The following is a 22,997-nucleotide window of genomic DNA, read 5'->3' on the forward strand; positions in this document are numbered from 1 at the left end:
AGACTGATAGCGGAGGGAGTGCCGTTCGTTCGTCAAGAAGTTACGTTTTAATGAATGGTTCCTGCTGGTTGATGGACTGAATACGTGAGCTCATTCTTTTCCCCTTGAATTAGACTCACTGTTCATTTATATGCTAATGACCATGGCAGTAATTCAGCCCCTGTATCAACAGAAACCATTATGCTATTCACAGCAAACATTTGTCAGCTTACTGTGTCGTCAGCATCGTGATAACGAGTCTAATGGAGCCCTGCTGGCTAACTCTTGTTTCAGCAGACACCATGAAAACACAGCTAATTACCACCTGTCTGTCTGACCACACAAAATCAGTCGCTTGCTTAAAACGTCTCTCTCAACCAATCATTGTTTTAGTAATGACATTGATTTTGGGGGGTAGAGTGATGTTTGTCTATTTTGATTGCCTCTCTGTGGAAAATACGGACGCGTTGAGAATGTGGCTTTTTGTAATCCTGCACAAAATGATGTTTGTAGTCTGTCAGTAGTGACACAGGTGGTCCAGTGATATGCCTCACCTCACTCTGCAGGATCATTACAGCATGGTTGAAGTGGTGGTGCTCGAGAGTAGCTGAGGTTCCATACAACAGAGATAAGGCTGAGCCTGTCCTGAGAAAGGCAAAGAGAGAAAGACAAAGAGAAAGAGGGGAATCAAAAGAGGGAGAGAGTTAAATCAACAAAGCACAACAAAAACACTGTAAGAGAGAGGATCCTCCATTGAGACCTCTCTAAGTCTCTTCACTAAATCACTCCACAGACCACTGTCAACATGCTCTCACAGCTCAATATTGCAGCAAGCGAAGCTAATATCAGAGTCTGTGGAGGGAAAATGTTCAGTATTCACCATCTGGAATCATTCTGGGCCAATGGGTCAAAATGACACATTGGCTCTTGATGGTGACTGTGGTGTGTGGGCAGATCCACTAGATTCAACAGTAGTTTTGCCTGCGGCTCTAATTGTGCTCTCCACCCCAGCCGTGTTTAAACACACTCTGTCTCTCTCTCTCTCTCTCTCTCTCTCTCTCTCTCTCTCTCTCTCTCTCTCTCTCGCTTCGTTAAACAGACTCTTATCTATGTCTTATGCAATTTGTTTCTCCACTCTAGTTGAGCTGGGCTGGTCTGTAACATATTGTTGCAGGTGGGCTAGCAGAGCACAGTGTGTGTGTGTGTGTGTTAGTGATGGGCGGGTTGACTCATAGCCTGCAGTCCCCGCGGTTATATCCGCGGGGCGGGGGGGGGGTTTAGGGTCATGAAATATAGTGTGGATGAATGGCGGGCGGGTTGAATAAAGAGAAAATGATGCATAAAAAATCCATAAATGTATCATTCTTGTGCAATTCATATCTATAGGCTACATTGAGGTTTTTCTTTCATTATTTTTATCTGGCGTTAGTGCATAAGCCTAAGCTTTAAGGCCTAACTGTAAGCATGCCAAATACACAACAATTACCAAATGCTTTTGGAAACTTGGGCAGAAAAGTTAACGTCGATCCACTAAGGCAAAAAGGCCAATGTCGGAGTTGAATTCAATTAGAGAAAAGCTGCGAAATGGAGAGTCGAAAATAAAGACAAGGGAGGGCCAGAACAGTAGCCTAATGTTTGAGAAAGATGTTATGTGTGATGAGTGTGAGGCGCTGTACACATTTGACAGGGACTTCAAATAAGGCAAGTCAAGGGAACTGTACTGTTCAGATGGACTATATGGAATAGTAACTGAAATCTGGACATAACAGTGGAGGCTCCTCAGAGGAGGAAGGGGAGGACCATCCTTCTCAGTGAATTTCATAAAAATAGTGAAACATTACATATTCACGTCACCAAATAATAGATTAAAACACATTGCTTTGTAATGAAGGTCTACAGTAGCCTCAACAGCAGTCTGTACGGTAGCACCATGGTGTAGCCGGAGGACAGCTATCTTCCGTCCTCCTCTGGGTACATTGACTTGAATACAAAACCTAGGAGTTCTCAACCCCTTCCATAGACTTACACAGTAATTATGACAACTTCCGGAGGACATCCTCCAACCTATCAGAGCTCTTGCAGCATGAACTGACACGTTGTCCACCCAATCAAAGGATCAGAGAATGAATCTAGTACTACATAAGCTACAGCCAGCTAGCACTGCAGCGCATAAAATATGGCGAGAGAGAGATTTCGTAATTTTTTTCACTTTCACTTAATAAGCTAGCAAATGCAGCTAGCTAGTTTAGCCTACTCAAACACCCGGCTCAAACAGAGGGATGCTATGTTAGCTAGCTGGCTATGACTATCCAACACTGGAACTCTTCCAAGTCAAAGTAAGCGTTTTGGTTTTACAAATGTATTGCCACCGGGGCCCACCGGTGTAACTGCTAAACTGATTACTGGCTGTACACTGTACTGCATGATTGTAGCGGGTGTACTAACGTGTTAGTTCTATTAGCTATGTTGATTATGACGTTACTTTAGCTAATATGGTGACAAGGGTCCTCTGTAGCTCAGCTGGTAGAGCACGGCGCTTGAAACGCCAAGGTAGTGGGTTCGATCCCCGGGACCACCCATACACAAAAAAATGTATGCACGCATGACTGTAAGTCGCTTTGGATAAAAGCGTCTGCTAAATGGCATATTATTATTATTATATTATAACAATGTAGGCTATGTGTAAAGGTTATGATATGAAGGTTTGGCTTGGAAAGGTTTTTTCACCTGGTCACAGACAGCTGATGTGTTGTGCACTGAAGTCCAAAAGCGAAGGGAAAAGGTCAGAATACAACGAGCTGTTTATATGTGGCTGCTATGAAAGTGAACTGTTTGCGTGTGATCAGGGGTGTATTCATTCCGCCGATTCTGTTGAAAAAAGTTTCCTAAATGGAAGCAAATGGAACGAAATGGGGATAAACATACCTGAATCTCTCGTTTGCAACTGTTGGACTAATGATTACACCCTAGATCAGCTAGATGCAGGCAAGAGTGTGCAAGGCAGCGGAGGCTCCTCAGAGGAGGAAGTGTAGTACCATCCTCCTCAGTGAAATGTCATTAACAAAAACAATAGTGAAACACTAAAGAAGTTATCCTTTTTAGATAACACTATCCTAAATATATTCATATGTCAGCAAATAATTGATTAAAACACACTGTTTTGCAATGAAGGTCTCTAGTAACTTCAACAGCACTCTCTGGGGTAGCACCATGGTGTAGCTGGAGGACAGCTAGCTTCTGTCCTCCTCTGGGTACCTTGACTTCAATACAAAACCTAGGAGGCTCGTAGGCCTCACCCACTTCCATAGACCTACATGGTAATTATGACCAGTTCCGGAGGACGTCCTCCAACCAATCAAAGCTTTTTTAGTATGAACTGACATGTTGTCCATCCAATCATAGGATTAGGATCAGAGAACGAACCTAGTGTGTTGTATTGGGGTTGTGACGCAGAGCATTATGGGGGGCTTCTATGTGTTGAGAAGCTTGGTGAGTTGGTGACATTATTGGATGGAGATTGAAAAGGGATAGTTGAGCATTTTTTTGATATTATTCAATTCAAATGAGTTTCTTCAAATTACAGGAGACGGAGGAGGTAGATTATAAATAATGTTCTTGGTTTTATAACTTTATTTTTGTGTCCAGTTAGTGCAATTTATTGAAATTTGCCTTGCTAACTTCAGTAGCAAGTAGCAGTAGCTAGCTACCAGCTCGAGTGTGCACCTTTCGCCGCCAATGCTACCGCAAACGTTGTTGACTTTTTGTTGAAGAACCCCTTTCATGCTCTGGGGTACACGGAAAAGGTGCGAATTAAAACCGAGGGTCGACCTCTGCCTGAGATCAGTTTCATGAAGAAGAATGAAAAGGTGAGGGCGTTCAATACCAATTGGTATCAAAAGTATAGCTGGTTAACAGGGAGCCTTTCATCAAGCCGCCTGTATTGCTGGCCTTGCCTGCTTAAAAAAACAAACATGTGACCTGATTAGGAAAAACTGGTCCCATCATAGCCCTTATAAAACCTTTTTACAACTGATGAATCACTGTCATACCTTATAGGGTAAAGAGTTTTCCTGGTTAGGTTAACAGATAATAAAAAACTCAGGGTCCCAGGTTGTAAAAATGTCCCCTCCACTCTGGGACCTATGGTGCCACTAGTCTGCGTGCAGTTGTCAGTTATCGACAGGTATGTGGATGATCAGGAACGTTTCTTGGGCTACTTTGATGTGTCAAGTGGGCGAGATGCGCAGTCTGTGTTTAACTTCATGGACAAACGTCATGGTCTCCCATCCTCCTCAATTTTTCAAGTCACCAGCCTCTACTAGTGCAAGGCGATATTGTGTCTGTCCATGTGTCACTGTATGTCACCTCAAATATTTCTCTCGACCTGTGTGCACCTACGTTGTAAACTTTCATTCATAGGCTAGGTTGTAGCAACCTCATGATGGGTATAGGGCAAATTCAAGTATCATGTAGTAGCCTAAACCTATTGATGTTACATTGAACTGGGTAAATAGAATATGAATGACAGTCATCCAATATGCTGTAATATAAATAAGGCTATGCTCATTAAAAAAAGAATTGTCCTCCCTCATCTTAAACGGCACCGACCGCCACTGGTCTATAACCTCTCACATAGCCTAATATAATATGAACTCCTGCAGAATTAAGCATTTCTTACATTAAAATGATACACCAAATATAAATTTTTACTCGGGAATAAGAGTGGAGAAATATGATTTATTTCATTCAGCATCTTGAGATAATGAATGCGCGGTTAGGGACCGTCTGTAAAGGTGTCTTTATCAGCATAATAAAAGCTGATAGTATTTCAACCACATAAAATATGCATCCAAGCCGAACTGAAATCGTATCAGAAACTTGTTGGGTTGTTTTCACAGCTTGTAATTCAAGCTTAACCTCAAGTATGTCATTTGGAAATGTAGTCTTCTTCTAGGGCAACAAGTAATGACAGAAGAGAAGCTGCATGTATCTAATTATAGACAAGTTGACTACCAAAATGTTGGAAATTATAAGCAGAAGCATAGGCCTATCTAAATTAGGCTTAAAACATTTTATCCTGCAGCCCCCGTAAAAAACAATTCTGGCATCTCTGACTGCACAGCGCATTTTCTATATTTGCGGGTTAGGGTCGGGTGCGGGCCTCAGATTTTCACTTTATCATATATGGTTGGGCGGTTGCGGATGGGTTATTAGCAATTGCGGGCGGGTTGCGGCTGAATAAACACCTGACCCATGCATCACTAGTGTGCGTGTGCATGTGTGCCTGCAAGCGTGTGTCTATGGACAGGGTCACCCACTTGGCCTGGAAGGCGTTGTTGGTTCCTCTGTGGTCCAGGTCGTGACAGACACAGCCCACTATAAGAGCTAGGATCTCAATCTCCGTCAGGGTCTCTTGGAAGCCTGCCGTCTACAGGGACACAGCAGGGACAGGATGTCACTCAGGGGCCACACACACAAGTAAACATAAACACACACCACACACAAACACAAACTAAACACACACACATAAACATAAACACACACGCACATACACTGTAGGTAGGATGTGCATGGCGATGAAGTAAACAATATGTGTAAATTGGAGTTAGGTCGCTATGGGGATAACAGCTAGTAGTAGTGTACTGTACGCCTGGGTCACTTATTAAAACACATAGCACTGTTGGGCTCTGAACAGCTTACACACAACTATTTAATCTCCCTCTTCGCATAATTAATTCAGATGGGACATGCATAATGCTGTGCTTGATTACACAAAAAAGATTGAGAAGGAGAGGAAGATAATGAGGAGGAAGAGGAAGATGGAGAACAATGAACAGAAGATGAAGCAGTTGGTGCGTATTAGTCAGTGTTCACATGTGTTGGGGCACGTGTGGTGTATTTGAACGGTCGCTGTTTATGCTAATGGTAGGCTAATGCTAGACTCTGTCCCTGTGCGTTCTCCATATTCACCGTTAGTATGGCGAACATGCACTGGCAGACGTTGAAGGCATGCCTCCAGTTGTGGTACAGCACCATGCGGTAGTTCTTCCTGACCGTCAGCAGCCATCTGCACAGAGTCTGTAGAGAGTCAGGAGCACAAGAGGGATGGACAGAACGGGGTCCGTCAGCAGACAGTAGGCTGGTGCGGCAGCTCTCACACTCAGGCCGGGATTCAATGCGATCGCCCTTTGTCCGCAATGTACGTTTTAAAGACAAAATGTTCCCGCGTTCGCAGAGACCACATTTACGCTGCATATGTCGGCTCAATCAGAAATGTCTTTAATGGCGCATTGTCCAAATCTGCAATCGTATTGAATCCCGACCTCAATCTAACCTGCCATACACATACTTCCTATTGTGAAGCTACAGGTAACTGCCAAAATAATGGAAATACTTGAGTAAATGAGGGATACAAAGTCTATTGAAAGCAGGTGCTTCCACACAGGTGTGGTTCCTGAATTAATTAAGTCATTAACATCCCATCATGCTTAGGGTCATGAATAAAAATGCTGGGTATGCTATTATTTTGGCTTCCATGGTTATGCCCCCATAGGATGACAATGCCCACATCCACAGGGCACTAGTAGCCACTGAATGGTTTGATGATCATGAAAACGATGTAAGCCATATGCAATGGCCGTCTCAGTCACCAGATCTCAACCCAATTGAACAGATTCTGGAGCGGCGCCTGAGACAGCATTTTCCAACACCATCAACAACATTTCTTGTGGAAGAATGGTGTCGCTCCAGAATCTGTTCAATTGTAGAATCTATGCCAAGGTGCATTGAAGCTGTTCTGGCTCGTGGTGGCCCAACGCCCTATTAAGACGCTTTATGTTGGTGTTTCCTTTATTTTGGCAGTTACCTGTGTGTGGCAGTAGTAGTAGCAGTATGTCTTTACAGTGTTGAAAACCATTCAGTGATTGTATTTTACCATTTGGAAAAAGCTTCTGTGTAAATACCACAATGCATATTTGATTGAATAGCGGGCTCTGTCAGAGCATTGGGTCAGAGCCGCTCTCACCTCGTAGTCGATCTTGAACTTCTGCACCATGCCCAGCTCCATAAACATCCTGAGGGCTGCGGTTATCATGGCGTCCACATCCAGAGAGAAATCATCAAAGGAGAGCTTATCGATGCCAAGCTCGCAAACAAGGGGGATGTTAGCAGCCTGGGTTATAGACAGAGAGAGAGGAGGTTGTGCCATTTTGAGACACTGAAAATTCAACATATAGAGAGTTGCTAATGAAGACTCTGAGAGCTCGCGTTTAGAAAGGGTTGAAAATTAATGAGAAAGTATCACCAGTGGAATTCAGTGTTAACTTCCTTTGAGCTCATTAACAAATTGTGGTAGTATTCTATATTTAACCTATAATACTAACACAGAAACACCACTAAACCAATTTAATCATCCCAAGACTTCAATCCACAGAGAGCTCTCTAATGAGAACCAAAGCATAATTGTTCAGAAAGACTGAGAATTTAAGTTGTTGTCTTATTGGATTCCATGTGCCATTGGTCTTTCTTTCTAAGGGGGATAAGGTACATCTCAGAATATGAAGGTTTTGCTGCTCTCCTTCCCCAGTCCCTGGGGTTGAGACTAGAGGACACAGCAGAAGTACCATCCAGCCTCACTTCCACCCAGAGAGCACAGTAGAGCAGGGCAGAGCAGCCAGGAAAGCCCACCTTTTCTAGGAACTGTTTGTCTTTCAGGTCAGCAGGTGCGTCGGGCTAATTCAACGCCTTGGGTTATGAATGGCAGCCAAGGTTTTTTGCCGGTGACATTTACAATTCTCTGGATTCCGGGGTAGAGTGTGTTTACTGAGGTTCTATATGTAGGCCAGTTATGAAACGGGTAAAGGCAGGGCGGGTGCTGCTGAGCGCTGTGCTGTGCCTGCATGTCGTGAGGGGGCTGGAGATCTGACAGACATCACATTGCACAGCTGATGCTTAGTGCTAATGGCCACCGGGACAAGCCCCATATCAAAGAGCAAGAAAGACATTTAACACATCACACAGTTCTGAGAATTTAATTTGCCATGCATGTTTTTTTCTTGGATTAGTTCCACAGGCATGCTCTATAACCGTCTAAATAATGCAATGAAAATGATTGGCTATTGATTTACTAATTCATTCCAAATACCACAATTAGTTGTTTTCATGTGGGACTTGAAGGAGTATTGCCCCGACCTGTATATACAGTACGCTGCCTTACACCACACTGCAGTCCAGGGAAGCAATTGGAAATTGAAGTCTGTGAGGCGAAGTCATCAATCTATTCCTATCATGTAGTACCATTAATGATTTCTCATTTTACATTTGAAGGTAATGAGTGCCAATGCTTCATTCCGAAAGGTATCTCTTAATTGAAATAACTGCAGCCACATATTGAACCACACATATTACTCTGGGCTATGAACTACAAATGGGGTTTTCACCACAATTCACGTTATTTTGTTCAGTATATATAATTGTCACGGTTCAGACAGACGACCAGAGGACCACAATTGCGTCACACCAGAAAGTTTATTAAAACTTAAGGGAAAAGGGAAGTAGGGAGTGAGTGAAGGCTCCAGGGGTAACAGGGATCCCGTCCAATGTGCTGGGTCTGTGCCCCCCCCAGTGGCAGCGATGCGTCCTATGAAGCCGGTGGTGGGTGGTCCAGAAGTCCTGGGGGGGGGGGGAGACACAGACACAACAGGGCGGATGAAACAAGGCAGCAGTACAGTTCAAGGGAAATCCAAATACGTAGTAGCAAGGCAGAAGGCTGGTCAGAGTTACCGGGATCGAAGAGTAGTCAGGAGTCGTTATGGCAAAAAGCAGGTCTGGATCTCCTGGGGCAGAAGAGTATCCAAACATCAGGCAGGTCCGGGAACACAAAACCAGGGTGAGCCAGAAGCGCGAGCAAACAGGTTCCGGGTGTGAGCTTTGCAGACGATCTGACAAAGGAGAGCTGAAAGACAGGGCTTTAAATACTGGGAGAGGTAGTGGGTAATGCAGCGCAGCTGGCAGAGTAATTAGAGCAGAGCAGAGCAGGGACAGGTGGAGCTAGTTAGGCTGAGTAGAGAGAGTGGTGAGCAGAGTGGAAGAAAATAAAGGTGGTAACCCGGTGGAGTGAGAGGCTCATGACAGAACCCCCCCCCCAAGGGACGGCCCCAGAAGTCCCAAGAGCAACACCACGCCGGGCGGGAGGAGGGGAGCCGGAGGAGGGCTAGAACTCCTCCGAACGGTCCGAGTGAACGTCCTCATCCTCGGAGGAAGCCGGAGGGCCGTGGTCGGGAGATGGGACAGGTCCCGAGACAGGATCAGGCACAGGACAGGAAGCCGAGCGGGCAGGACGGTTAGGGACCCCTCTGGGGCGGCCCCTACGGATTGCAGGTTGATCAGGATGCCGTTGGTGGAAGGCGGTGATGAGAGTCCTATCCACAATCCGACTAGCTGGCACCCAGGTCCTTTCCTCAGGTCCATAGCCCTCCCAGTCAATGAGGTACTGGAGACCCCTACCCCTCCGTCTGGACCGAAGCAGGCGGCGGACGGTGTAAACCAGACCACCATCGACGAGCCGTGGAGGAGGAGGACAAGGCGCAGCAGGGACCAGCGGACTCTCATGAATGGGCTTAATCTTAGACACATGGAAAGTGGGGTGCACCCTCAGGGAATTAGGCAGTTGGAGCCGGACAGCAGTTGGGCTAATCACTCTTATGATAGGGAATGGGCCAATGAACCGAGGTGCCAGCTTCTGCGACTCCACCCTGAGTGGCAGGTTCTTCGACGACAACCACACCCTTTGACCAACATGGTAGGTGGGAGCAGGAATTCTCCGACGGTTGGCCCCGGTAGTGTAGCTGGCAACGGATCTGAGGAGTGTGGCTCGGGCTTGTGACCAGGTGCGGCGACATCGACGGGCAAAAGCAAGTGCAGATGGGCAAGTAACCTCCTCTTCCTGGCTGGCAAATAGAGGAGGCTGGTATCCATAAACACATTGGAAAGGGGACATACCGATGGCAGAGCAGGTCAGAGAATTGTGTGCGTACTCCACCCATGTCAATTGCTGCGACCAGGAGTGGGGGTTGCGTGAAGTCATGCATCGCAGTGCCTTCTCGAGCTCCTGATTTGCCCGCTCTGACTGCCCATTGGATTGGGGATGGAATCCGGAAGTCAGACTGACTGTGGCTCCCAGCAGGTGACAGAACTCCTTCCAAAAAGCGGAGGAGAATTGTGGACCACGGTCAGAAACTACATCCCTTGGCAGTCCGTGGATCCGGAAGACGTGTTCCAGGACCACCTGGGCGGTCTCCTTGGCGGTTGGGAGCTTGGGGAGGGGAATGAAGTGTGCCATCTTGCTGAATCGGTCAACTATGGTGAGAATGACGGTCATGCCACTTGAAGGGGGCAGCCCCGTGACAAAGTCAAGGGCGATGTGAGACCAGGGACGTCTGGGCACAGGCAGGGGCTGCAGCAATCCGGCTGGGGGCTGGCAGGACGACTTGTGTTGGTTGCAGATGGGGCAGGCTTGGACGAATTCCCGTACATCCTTTCTCAGAGAGGGCCACCAGAACCTCTGGGCGAGCAGGTTGTAAGTGCGGGTGGAGCCAGGGTGACAAGCTAGGCGGGAGTCATGTCCCCACTGAACGACCTGGGACCTCAGGTTTTCGGGGACAAAAAGGCGGTCAGCTGGGCAAGTGCTGGGACCTGGCTGGTTACGGAGAGCTTCCAGCACCTGTTCCTCAACAGCCCAGGTCAGAGCTGCTACGATGCAGGGACTTGGCAGAATCGACACAGGGTCCTTGGAGGGGGTGTCATCCTTCTGGAATTGACGGGAGAGGGCGTCTGGCTTGGTGTTGCGTGATCCAGGCCGGTATGACAGAGTGAAATTAAACCTGGTGAAGAACAGGGCCCAGCGGGACTGCCTGGAGTTCAACCGTTTGGCCGTGCGGATGTACTCCAAGTTCTTATGATCGGTCCAAACGAGAAATGGAATGGTGGACCCCTCCAGCCAGTGACGCCACTCCTCCAAGGCAAGCTTCACAGCCAGCAGCTCACGGTTCCCTATGTCGTAATTGCACTCAGAGGGGGACAACCGACGTGAGAAAAAGGCACAGGGATGGAGCTTCCTATCCTCCGCAGCCCACTGAGAAATCACAGCACCAACTCCCACATCCGAGGCGTCCACCTCCACAATGAATTGCCGGTCCACATCAGGCATCTGGAGGATGGGAGCGGAGGTGAACCTCACCTTGAGGGTACTGAAGGCTTTGTCGGCTGCTGGGGTCCAGGTGAAGGGTTGCTTGGTGCTGGTTAGAGCAGTGAGAGGGGCAGCAACGGTACTGTAGTTCCGGATAAACTTTCTATAGAAGTTAGCAAACCCCAGAAACTGTTGCAGCTTCTTTCTGTTCTCCGGAACTGGCCATGAAGTGACTGCTGATACTTTGGCAGGATCCATTTGGATACTTCCCTCTGCCACTATGTACCCCAGGAAGGCCACTGTCTTGACGTGAAACTCACATTTCTCTGCCTTGGCGTAGAGGGAATTCTCCAGAAGACGGTGAAGGACTTGCTGGACATGGCGGGTGTGTTCAGACAGGTTTCTGGAGTAGATTAAGATGTCATCCAGGTAAACGAAGACAAACTTGTTTAACATGTCCCGCAGTACATCATTCACTAGAGCCTGGAACACAGCAGGAGCATTGGTGAGTCCAAAAGGCATAACCAGATACTCGTAGTGGCCTGTTGGTGTATTGAATGCGGTTTTCCATTCATCTCCCTCCCGGATCCGCACTAGGTGGTAAGCGTTTCTGAGATCCAACTTGGTAAAAACAGTGGCTCCCTGGAGCAACTCAAAAGCAGAGGTGAGCAGAGGCAGAGGGTAACGGTTCTTCACTGTGATGTCGTTGAGTCCCCTGTAGTCGATGCAGGGGCGAAGAGATCCGTCCTTCTTCCCCACAAAGAAGAAGCCAGCACCAGCAGGAGATGAAGATGAACGGATTAATCCTGCGGACAGAGAGCCATTGATGTAGTCCTCCATGGACTTTCTTTCAGGAGCAGACAACGAATAAAGACGGCCCTTTGGAGGGGCTGTTCCAGGGAGGAGGTCGATGGCACAGTCGTACGGTCGGTGAGGGGGCAGAGATGTGGCTCTTGCTTTGTTAAACACTTCTCTGAGACCATGGTAGCATTCTGGGACATTGGAGAGGTCAGGAGCGGAGTTAGTAGGTACTGGCCGAGGGGGTAGTGCGGCAGCAAGCAGGCAGGTTCGGTGGCAGTCCTCTCCCCACTCCCTGATCACCCCGGTCACCCAGTCGAGCTGAGGGTTGTGCCGGCGGAGCCATGGGTAACCCAGGATGAGGGGTTGGCCTGGAGAGGGGAGCAGGTGAAACTGGATAGTTTCTTGATGGTTTCCGGACAGACCCATCGAGACCGGGGCCGTGACATGAGTGACCGATCCGAGTAAGTGTCCGTCCAGTGCCCGGGCAGGAATAGGAGGTGTCAAACGGAGGTTCTCCAGTCCCAGTTGGCGTGCCAGCTTGATGTCCATTATGTTGGCTTCGGCGCCAGAATCCACCAGAGCAGCCAGGGTGTGAGTTGAGTCAGAGAGGCGGAGGTGAACTTGCAGCAGGGGTTTGCGGTCGGAGGACTGGATGGTCATTGAACTCAACCGGACTCCCCCTATGCCCGGTGAGCTTCGGCCCTTTAAAGGGCAGGTTACCACACGATGTCCATCACCTCCACAATAGAGGCAGAGGTTTGAGGTGAAGCGGCGCTGGCGCTCTGCAGGAGTGAGAGAGGCTCGCCCAATCTCCATAGGCTCAGACTGATCAAGCTGACCTGGGTGAGTGGCAGTAGATGACAGGAGCCCAGTCGGATCTCTCCGAATGCCGGTAGTAGGTGGACCTTGGCGCCCCCTCTCACGACGACGGGTCTGTATCCTTCTGTCGATCCTGACAGTCAGTGCGATGGCTTCATCAAGAGTGGAAGGCAGTTCATGGGAGACCAACTCGTCCTTGATATAGTCAGCCAAACTATGGAAGAACGCGTCCACCAACGATGGTGTGTTCCAAGAACTTCGTCTAGCCAGGGTTCGGAAGTCGATGGAATGGTCTGCGACTGTACGTCTGCCTTGTCGAATACTGAACAGTTCACGAGACGCCTCTGCGGTTGGTGAATCCAGGTCAAACACCTTCAGCATCTCCTCAGCAAACAGGTCGAAGGTTGCACATGCGGGGGTTTGACGTTCGAACTCTGCTGTTCCCCAGAGTCGAGCTCGGCCCGTCAGGTGAGTGATGGCATACCCAACTTTAGCCCCCTCCGTGGCGAAGGTCCTTGGCTGCAAGGAGAACTGAAGTCGGCAGCTAGTCAGGAATGGCCGGACCTGGGTTGAATCGCCGTTGAACCGCTCGGGGTTTCCAATCTTGGGTTCCGGAGCAGCGGCTGCAATGACCGGGGCAGGTAACTCGGGGGCAGGGCTGGTGGGCAGACTGGCTGGGGTAAGGTTGGTGAGGAGTTGAATGATCATGGCGAGTTGTTGTTGCTGCTGCTGGAACTGCTGCTCATGCTCGTCGGTTTCCATGTCGGGGGAAGTGTGCGCTGAGTCCATAATGGTCAGATCGTACTGTCACGGTTCAGACAGACGACCAGAGGACCACAATTGCGTCACACCAGAAAGTTTATTAAAACTTAAGGGAAAAGGGAAGTAGGGAGTGAGTGAAGGCTCCAGGGGTAACAGGGATCCCGTCCAATGTGCTGGGTCTGTGCCCCCCCCCAGTGGCAGCGATGCGTCCTATGAAGCCGGTGGTGGGTGGTCCAGAAGTCCTGGGGGGGGGGGGAGACACAGACACAACAGGGCGGATGAAACAAGGCAGCAGTACAGTTCAAGGGAAATCCAAATACGTAGTAGCAAGGCAGAAGGCTGGTCAGAGTTACCGGGATCGAAGAGTAGTCAGGAGTCGTTATGGCAAAAAGCAGGTCTGGATCTCCTGGGGCAGAAGAGTATCCAAACATCAGGCAGGTCCGGGAACACAAAACCAGGGTGAGCCAGAAGCGCGAGCAAACAGGTTCCGGGTGTGAGCTTTGCAGACGATCTGACAAAGGAGAGCTGAAAGACAGGGCTTTAAATACTGGGAGAGGTAGTGGGTAATGCAGCGCAGCTGGCAGAGTAATTAGAGCAGAGCAGAGCAGGGACAGGTGGAGCTAGTTAGGCTGAGTAGAGAGAGTGGTGAGCAGAGTGGAAGAAAATAAAGGTGGTAACCCGGTGGAGTGAGAGGCTCATGACAATAATACAATTATTATTCTGCAAAATACAGTGCTATGAAAAAGTATTTGCCCCCTTTCTAATTTTCTCTACTTTTGCATATTTGTGATACTGAATGTTATCAGATCTTCAACCAAAACCTAATATTAGATAAAGGGAACATAAGTGAACAAATAACACAACAATTACATATTTATTTCATTTATTTCATAAACAAAGTAATGCAACACCCAATTCCCCTGTGTGAAAAAGTAATTGCCCCCTTACACTCAATAACTAGTTGTGCCACCTTTAGCTGCAATGACTCCAACCAAATGCTTCCTGTAGTTGTTGATCAGTCTCTCACGTCGCTGTGGAGGAATTTTGGCCCACTCTTCCATGCAGAACTGCTTTAACTCAGTGACGTGTGGGTTTTCAAGCATGAACTGCTCGTTTCAAGTTCTGCCACAACATCTCAATTGGGATTAGGTCTGGACTTTGACTAGGCCATTCCAAAACTTCCAATGTGTTGCTTTTTAGCAATTTTCATGTAGACTTGATTGTGTGTTTTGGATCATTGTCTTGCTGCATGACCCAGCTGCGCTTCAGCTCACAGACGGATGGTCTGACATTCTCCTGTAGAATGATCTGATACAGAGCAGAATTCATGGTTCCTTCTATTAAGGTAAGTCGTCCAGGTCCTGAGGCAGCAAAGCATCCCCAAACCATCACACCACCACCATGCTTGACCTTTGGTATGATGTTCTTACTGTGGAATGCAGTGTTTGGTTTTCGCCAGGCATAATGGGACCCATCTCGTCCAAAAAGTTGACTAAAGTTTGCCAAAAAGCACCTGGAAGATCATCAAGACTCTTGGAAGAACGTTCTATGGACAGATGATTCAAAAGTATAACTTTTTGGACGACATGGTTCCAGTAATGCCTGCCGAAAACCAAACTCTGCATTCCACAGTAAGAACATCATACCAAAGGTCAAGCATGGTGGTGGTGGTGTGATGGTTTGGGGATGCTTTGCTGCCTCAGGACCTGGACGACTTGCCTTAATAGAAGGAACCATGAATTCTGCTCTGTATCAGAAAATTCTACAGGAGAATGTCAGACCATCCGTCTGTGAGCTGAAGCTGAAGCGCAGCTGGGTCATGCAGCAAGACAATGATCCAAAACACACAATCAAGTCTACATGAAAATGGCTAAAAAGCAACAAATTGGAAGTTTTGGAATGGCCTAATCAAAGTCCAGACCTAATCCCAATTGAGATGTTGTGGCAGGACTTGAAACGAGCAGTTCATGCTTGAAAACCCACACGTCACTGAGTTAAAGCAGATCTGCATGGAAGAGTGGGCCAAAATTCCTCCAGAGCGACGTGAGAGAGACTACAGGAAGCATTTGGTTGGAGTCATTGCAGCTAAAGGTGGCACAGCCAGTTAAGGGGGCAATTACTTTTTCACACAGGGGAATTGGGTGTTGCATAACTTTGTTTATGAAATAAATGAAATAAACATGTAATTGTTGTGTTATTTGTCCACTTATGTTCCCTTTATCTAATATTAGGTTTTGGTTGAAGATCTGATAACATTCAGTATCACAAATATGCAAAAGTAGAGAAAATTAGAAAGGGGGCAAATACTTTTTCATAGCACTGTATGTGTATCAGTATAGGAAATGAACAATGTTTGTTTGCATTACTTAAGCTTTAATAGATAATGCATCACAAACATCTCAACCAGCTGGTTGATTTGCCCAATTAGAGTAAACTAATTTTGTATTGGAATTTGCATAGACTTTTTAAATCATCCAAAAAATTATGCATGAATTTACAATGTCTGCTTCATTTACTTTCTGTATAATGGAAGATACGCCTAGTTAAATGAGGACTGATTTTAAATATTAATAAAATATGATACATATGTGTGTCAAATATGAATATTAAAATGCATGTAAATTAATGTGTTTAGTTAATATACTTAGAATACCAGTACAATTACATGTAATGACTGATATTGTGAAACATATTGAAGATAACAGGCTGACAGTAAATAATTATATGGATTTGAAAGGATTTTTGTATTTGTACAGACCCAAAAAATCCCATAACAATATTTCTCCATTGTCCATTATCACTAGCTTTGACTTAATAGCATTCCTTCAACCGCCTGATAGAGAATATTTTCCTAAAGTTCCTAAAGTTCATAAAATTGTAAAACAACAACATATTAGTAATTTAATCATTATTAAATTGTGTTTTTGAGGTCAACAACATTTTACAAACTTGTAATTTCCCATTTTATACACAATTAGTACAAAATAGGTGTACAGTAAATGAGGTTCGTTTTTTCTCACGTTCACTTCCTGGTTTGCAAGCATCTTTGATTGCATGTTTAAAAAAATATGGGAGTCTGATAATGAAAACCACATGATAATTTTGCTAAATGGCATTGGTTGAGATGATAAAATATGCCAAACAAAATTCATGTTTAATTCTATTTCAAATAGGTTGTCAAAAGTTGCTCAACTGCGCAGTTGAGCTGCCTGTTTAAGGGTTAAAAGCACCTTTCCTGTTTAAACCATGACTTAAACACATTATATCTTATAAAGCACAATTGGAGGTCCATTACAATCGCAAACTAATTAGATTACATTATTACATTTCTAGGAATTTCCTGGAATGTTCTTGAAAATAGAAGTAGAAACCTTCTACCCCGCAGAAACAGTATATACAATATCTAAGAAATATGAGAAGGTAATTAGATAGACATTCCAGTAGTGTTCTTTGACCCTGTTAATGTATGTGTTTGTAGAAATGGCCTCTTAAGGGGCAAAGACTATGACACCCCTAGGATAGAGGTTAGAGGTCAGCGGAACATTACTCTGAACCTACCATAAGACCACACGGGAAAGTGACATTTTCAAAACACGGAAGCGGAGTACAGATGCAATCTTTCCCCATTGAAAGCAATTCAGCCAAGCCTGAATTCAAGCAATAATGACACAAATAGTTTAATTTTTTTGTATTATAACTGGATTATAGCTCCCATTCAAATGTTGTGAATGATACACAGTATATTCATGTCAAAGTCACCAGTCAACTTCATTACACTCAAAAGTTACTTCAACTTCAACCAGTAAATGCTAGTGATGACTAGCTATGCTAGCTATTCTACTAGTCTGTCTTAATGAGTGTTAGTATGCTAATAGCACACCCTGCACACAAAAATGTATATTTTTAAGGGGTATCCAGTAGGTTGATAACAATATCACCAAAGTATGTTGTATCAGACATTTCAAACAACATTCCCAGTTAATGAGAAAACAGTCATGGTATTTAATTTAAGAGAATTAACAAGATTTATCAAGGCAACCCAGTACGACCCACGTGATCGCAGTGAAACGTCACTCCGTGAGGGGCTATAATGTTCTAGGAACCAAACAATGCTCTCTCTCTCTCTCGCTCTCGCTATCTCTCTCTCTCGCTCTCTCTCACACACACACACACACACAGTCTTTCTCTCTCTCTCATATAAGAATAAGACCTATTACCTTGAATTTGTCGACCTCAGTCTTGGAACAGGTTGCATGGTACGACAGAACCTGCAAAAGAATGCAGCACACAGTGGTGGAAAAAGTACCCAAATGTCATACTTGAGTAAAAGTAAAGATACCGCAATAGAAAATGACTCAAGTAAAAGTGAAAGTCACCTAGGAAAATACTTCCTGAGTAAAAGTCTAAAAGTATTTGGTTTTAAATATACTTAAGTATCAAAAGTCAATGTAATTGCTAAAATATACTGTACTTAAGTATCAAAAGTAATTACTTAAATCAAGCAAACCAGACAGCACAATTTTCTTATTTGTAGTTATTTATCGATAGCCAGGGGGACACTCCAACACTCAGACATAATTTACTAACGAAGCATTTGTGTTCAGTGAGTCCGTCAGATCAGAGGCAGTAGGGATGACCAGGGTTGTTCTCTTGATAAGTACGTGAATTTGACCAACGTTGTCAAAAATATAAATAGTAAAGTACAGATACCACAAAAAACGACTTAAGTAGTACTTTAAAGTATTTTTACCTAAGTACTTTACACCACTGGAAGCATATAGAGTATATTTTACATACAGTATTTCATATTCATAACACTGGCTAGAGATATCAAGTCATGCTCACTACACTTAGGACAGTCATAGTCAGTAGTACTTAATAGGACTTAAAAGGACTTTAACAAAGGTTGTCTATGGAGCCCTTCTGTTAAGCTATGCCTTTGGACCAAATAACAAAAAACTTTGGTGTCAATGACTAACCACCTCAATCTTCTCTAAAGGTTATGTGAGGGAAAATGTTATTGTCTGAAGAGCTAAGCCTTGAATTGTAAACAGCATCTCCTCTCACTCTATCTTGGTTCATGCAGGTGACTGTGACCTCCTCCTCAGATCAATTGGCAGTACGCCCAGAACATTGTTCTGGGAACCAAAAGGAGTATCTCAGTTTCAAGGTCACAGCTCTGAGAGAAGAAGCCTTGTGAGGTGTCAGTCAGTCACGTGCAGGAACCAATGTTAATGATGAATAATGAATAATGTAAATCATGCTTATATGACTTGTTTGTGTAGCAGTATAAGAGGACTGAAAGGGAACGCCCTCTTCAGAGTTTTGATCAAGCTTGGATTGAGTTTGTGAACCTCTCCTGCCATGATAATAAAGATTGACTCATTTACATTGAGTTTGAGTCCTTAGTGGTGAATTTCCACGACAGTTACTACAAGCTTCACTCCGTGGATCTATGTGCCTGCGTGCACGTGGGTGGAGTCTGATTTTAGGAGTAGCGGACACCTTTTGGTAACATGATATCTTCGCCGGTCCCACTCCCATTCACAAAGGGGCGATAGCAAAGTTTTTTATTTTTTTATTTTCATTTTGTGAATGCTAATAGTAGCACTGATAGAACAATGAGCCAGATGTTTCACCGGATGAATAAATCTGAAGCATCTGGTTGGGCATTTCCACTCGCCACCAAATATGGTGATGAGAGGAAGCCCAGTGGCCGGCAGTGGGAGAAGATGGAGGGGGATGGAATTTGGCAAACATTCTGCTAATTTTCTCATCAATGAAACATTTGACAGAGAGTAGTGCAGGCACTGGAGATAGGGGTGAGAACAGGTGGGTCTGGGCAGGTGTGATGTCATTGATGATTGTGTGCGTCTGTATGTTATCTTTTGTATGTGTATGTTTTGTATTGTTTAAAACATTTAAAAATACCAAAACAATACCACAATAAAAAGAAACAGTTACGAACAGAGTGGACTAAGTTTTGTAGTCTTCACAGAGTAGGGATTCCCTAACAGAAATATGCAAATACATGCTAGAACACACCAGTAGGATCTCGCTAGCTTGTGCTTGGCTCTGCCCACCTCCTTGCTTGTTCTGCCCACTATGATTAATTTGCTCCCATTGGAAACAACAGTCTGTGGTCAATCTTGGGTTAGTTATAAAAAATATTTGGTAGTAGATAGATGGGGCCTGGCTAGCGGGCTTTACCCTGGCTATAAACATAGCAAGCTAGCCAGCTTTTTTAGCTTCCCACATCTCAATGTGAAATAATCAGATGTACAGTATAATAAAAAAAGATGCCCTCATGTTTTGGTCAGGGAGAGAAAAGTCACATGGTTAGCTAGTTGGCTACAGCAGGTGCTACCATTTCACATAGCCTATAGATCAGATCAGGAACCAAGTGACAACACTGCCCCCACGGCTGCGGAAGGAATGATACGCCGTCTCAGTTTTCAGGTAGTAGAAAAGTATGTAGAATGCCGGAGCTATTACAAGGAGCCGCCCCTTTTGTGACGAAAAACAACATTGCAACACTCTGTCTTGTGTCTGCATAGAGCTTGAGCTTGTAGTAAGCTTTAAGGGACAGTTCTACATTTACTGGGGGGGCTAGTCCAACTAATCCCCCTACCCAGTTTAAAAAATATTTTCACATGACCCTCCCCTTGTACTGTAAAATACATTTCACACCCTCCCCCCTCATAGAATTAACTCAAACTCAAAATAATGTTTATGACCACAAATAACAACAACTGTAGTGACCCTGTGTTTATTAACCTTTTCACACATACCAACAAATGGGTGTGATCAATCTACAGTGGTCCCTGCAGCGTACGCTCAAACCGGTGTGACTAGAACACTTATTTAGAATGTCCAGTTTGGATTGAAGCAACAGTCAGCATTTGAGCTAGCCACACTGTTTTTTCACAGAAACATTTTGTACAAACACAGTCCTTACAAAGGTATGTCCTGAATGTGACCAGTATATTTTGGGATGCAATGTGCAGACATTCACAGAAGTAGCGACATCATACACAATCATCCAAACCGGAAAATGTAGGCTACATTAGTCCTAGCACTAACTGAGGAAAGATTGACGTAACATAAGCGATCATATTTAGATAACTCTCGGCTGACAGAAACCACAATATGAATTAGCTAATAGCAATTGCTATTTATAATTCATCACATCACGGGTGAGCTCAACATTGATCGAAATAATTGAGTAAAACACTTTCTAGAAATCGAAAGTAATCCGACGATGGGTAGTTTGTGCGCGCCGCCATGTTTGTTTTTTCACGTCAACCAAAGATAATAAGAGGAGACAAGTCTGTTTGCAGTATGCATGTTGAAGCGGGTGTGTCGTCTACGATCATTCACTTCCCTTCATTCACTTCCAGAAGTTTACTCGAAAGATGAGTGAACCATTCCTTCACCTCATTATAACTTATTTGGTCTGACAGACGTTTACGTGACACCCAGAATGCATTGTATAATGTTAACAAACATGACGCCACACATAGCTGGCAAATAGCTTAGCATTAGCTCATTATAATCAGTACAACCTTCAAAAAAGTATTTTACACACATTATAGGTGTCCATTAAAATCTATGCAATAATCAGAATGCATTATATGTCACCAGTACTTGAAAACGTGAATAAAACTGTAAATATATTATGCTCCATACATACATACATACATACTTCATGCTACAGTAGAAACGACAACACGATATACAGAAAATAAGGCACTTACTTTGATAGGAACGCACACATGTCCAAAGTTAATATTTGAAAGGAAAACAACAATGGAGGCAATGCGAGCACCAGCCAGAAAATGTGCCAGTTCGTGCAAGACTGCGCAAATGTCTGTATACTTGATGTGCGGAAAAAATGGTGAAGGGCTCTCCTCGAAGAGGGAAGTTTATCCGGCTCAGTTTTTCCTCAAACATAAATTGTCCACAACACTGAAATGGGCTACTTCTATGTGAATGAATGAGGAGGCGGAACACACCTCAATTCAAACTGTTGTTCGAAAATAGAACTTGTTAGAAAATAATTTGAAATTGACAAGTTGAAACATAGCCTATAGATAATTAGCAGGCAGTGTGTGTTAACTGTCCTGTTGCGTAACAATCACATTTTGGAACAGTGAGTGCATTCTGACATCATGTGCATAAAACAACTCACGCTGGGGTGACCGTTAGAGATATTTGGAACTCACATGTGAAAAGGTTAACGTGGATATCGACTTTGCCACTTCAACATGCTTTTGTGGCAGAGTCAAAGGGAAGCACCACCGCAACGTGCAAATTTTACCGCGAACACTGCAGAAGAAGCTGCTCTTTCGTCCGGGTGAGGCTACAATACATAGAGTTTCCCGGGAAAGCTGTGAAGAACCGGGGAAGCTGTGAAGTGAGCTGTAGCCTATTGATTGATTCTGTTTATGAGTCTGTTATTAAATAATGTGAAACAATGTGTATGTTTACTGCTTTTCATTAAATCACGTATGGCTACAAATATTGTATATACATTCATTGATATGGGCAGAATATTGTATATACATTTGTTCATATGGTTATATAAAGGCTGAAGGCCTATATCTAGATTCTACAATGTATTTTTGTTTTAAAGAATGTATTTTGTTTAATCTCGTTTTTACACCATCCATTAACATCAACCATTCACTAAAAAACATTGATTTATCAACAAATAAGCTTAGCAAATCCCAAAAACACAGGGGCAAAAATAAGTAGGACTAAAACATTTATTTCAAATAACCAAAAAATCCCCAAAATATGAGTAGGCTACATGACAATGCAGCACCGGAAAAACAAGTTCAGGAAAAAATCGTCCTAGAATGTGCTTTGTGTTCTGGTCTGATAAGGATGTTGGAGTCATTGAAAGGGTTGAAATTGATAAGTGTCACGAAGAAGTGTCCAAGTGGATTTTGGAGTATTCACAACTGCAACTTGAAAGTGTAGGCAACGCTCTTCAGGTAAGACTCCAGCTATTGAGTCTCAACCAGTGACTCCTTCTATTGCTTGCGGTAGTGACTCATTTCAACCCTTTGCTGCTGTCGTTGCAATGCCTCTATGAACTTCCAAATGGTGGGGTGGGTAGCAGCAAGATTTGCCTACATTTTATGATGCTAGCCCTCCACTCTGTTGTTGTATAGCACACTGTATTACTTATACATTTACGTCATTTAGCAGACGCTCTTATCCAGAGCGATTTACAGTTAGTGAGTGCATACATTTTATTTATTTTTTTCATACTGGCCCTCCGTGGGAATCAAACCCACAACCCTGGCGTTGCAAACGCCATGCTCTACCAACTGAGCTACATCCCTGCCGGCCATTCCCTCCCCTACCCTGGACGAAGCTGGGCCAATTGTGCACCGCCCCATGGGTCTCCCGGTCGCGGCCGGCTACGACAGAGCCTGGATTC

At 44.8% G+C, this 22,997-nt stretch overlaps 1 protein-coding gene across 1 annotated transcript in view; it reads right to left on the minus strand.

The window, feature by feature from the left end:
* The window catches only part of pde11a (phosphodiesterase 11a), a gene marked incomplete at both ends in the record, with an annotated part of 73,256 nt that overhangs the window by 10,892 nt on the left and 39,367 nt on the right, over window positions 1-22,997 (minus strand). Inside the window, 5 exons of the mRNA XM_084179056.1 lie at window positions 534-624; window positions 5,298-5,407; window positions 5,950-6,057; window positions 7,004-7,150; window positions 17,764-17,814. Of these exons, the coding sequence (XP_084035182.1) occupies window positions 534-624; window positions 5,298-5,407; window positions 5,950-6,057; window positions 7,004-7,150; window positions 17,764-17,814 (507 nt within the window). The remainder of the gene's footprint in view (window positions 1-533; window positions 625-5,297; window positions 5,408-5,949; window positions 6,058-7,003; window positions 7,151-17,763; window positions 17,815-22,997) is intronic.

This window comes from Coregonus lavaretus (genome assembly GCF_964263955.1).
Source record: "Coregonus lavaretus genome assembly, chromosome: 16".
Classification (NCBI taxonomy): Eukaryota; Metazoa; Chordata; class Actinopteri; order Salmoniformes; family Salmonidae; genus Coregonus; species Coregonus lavaretus.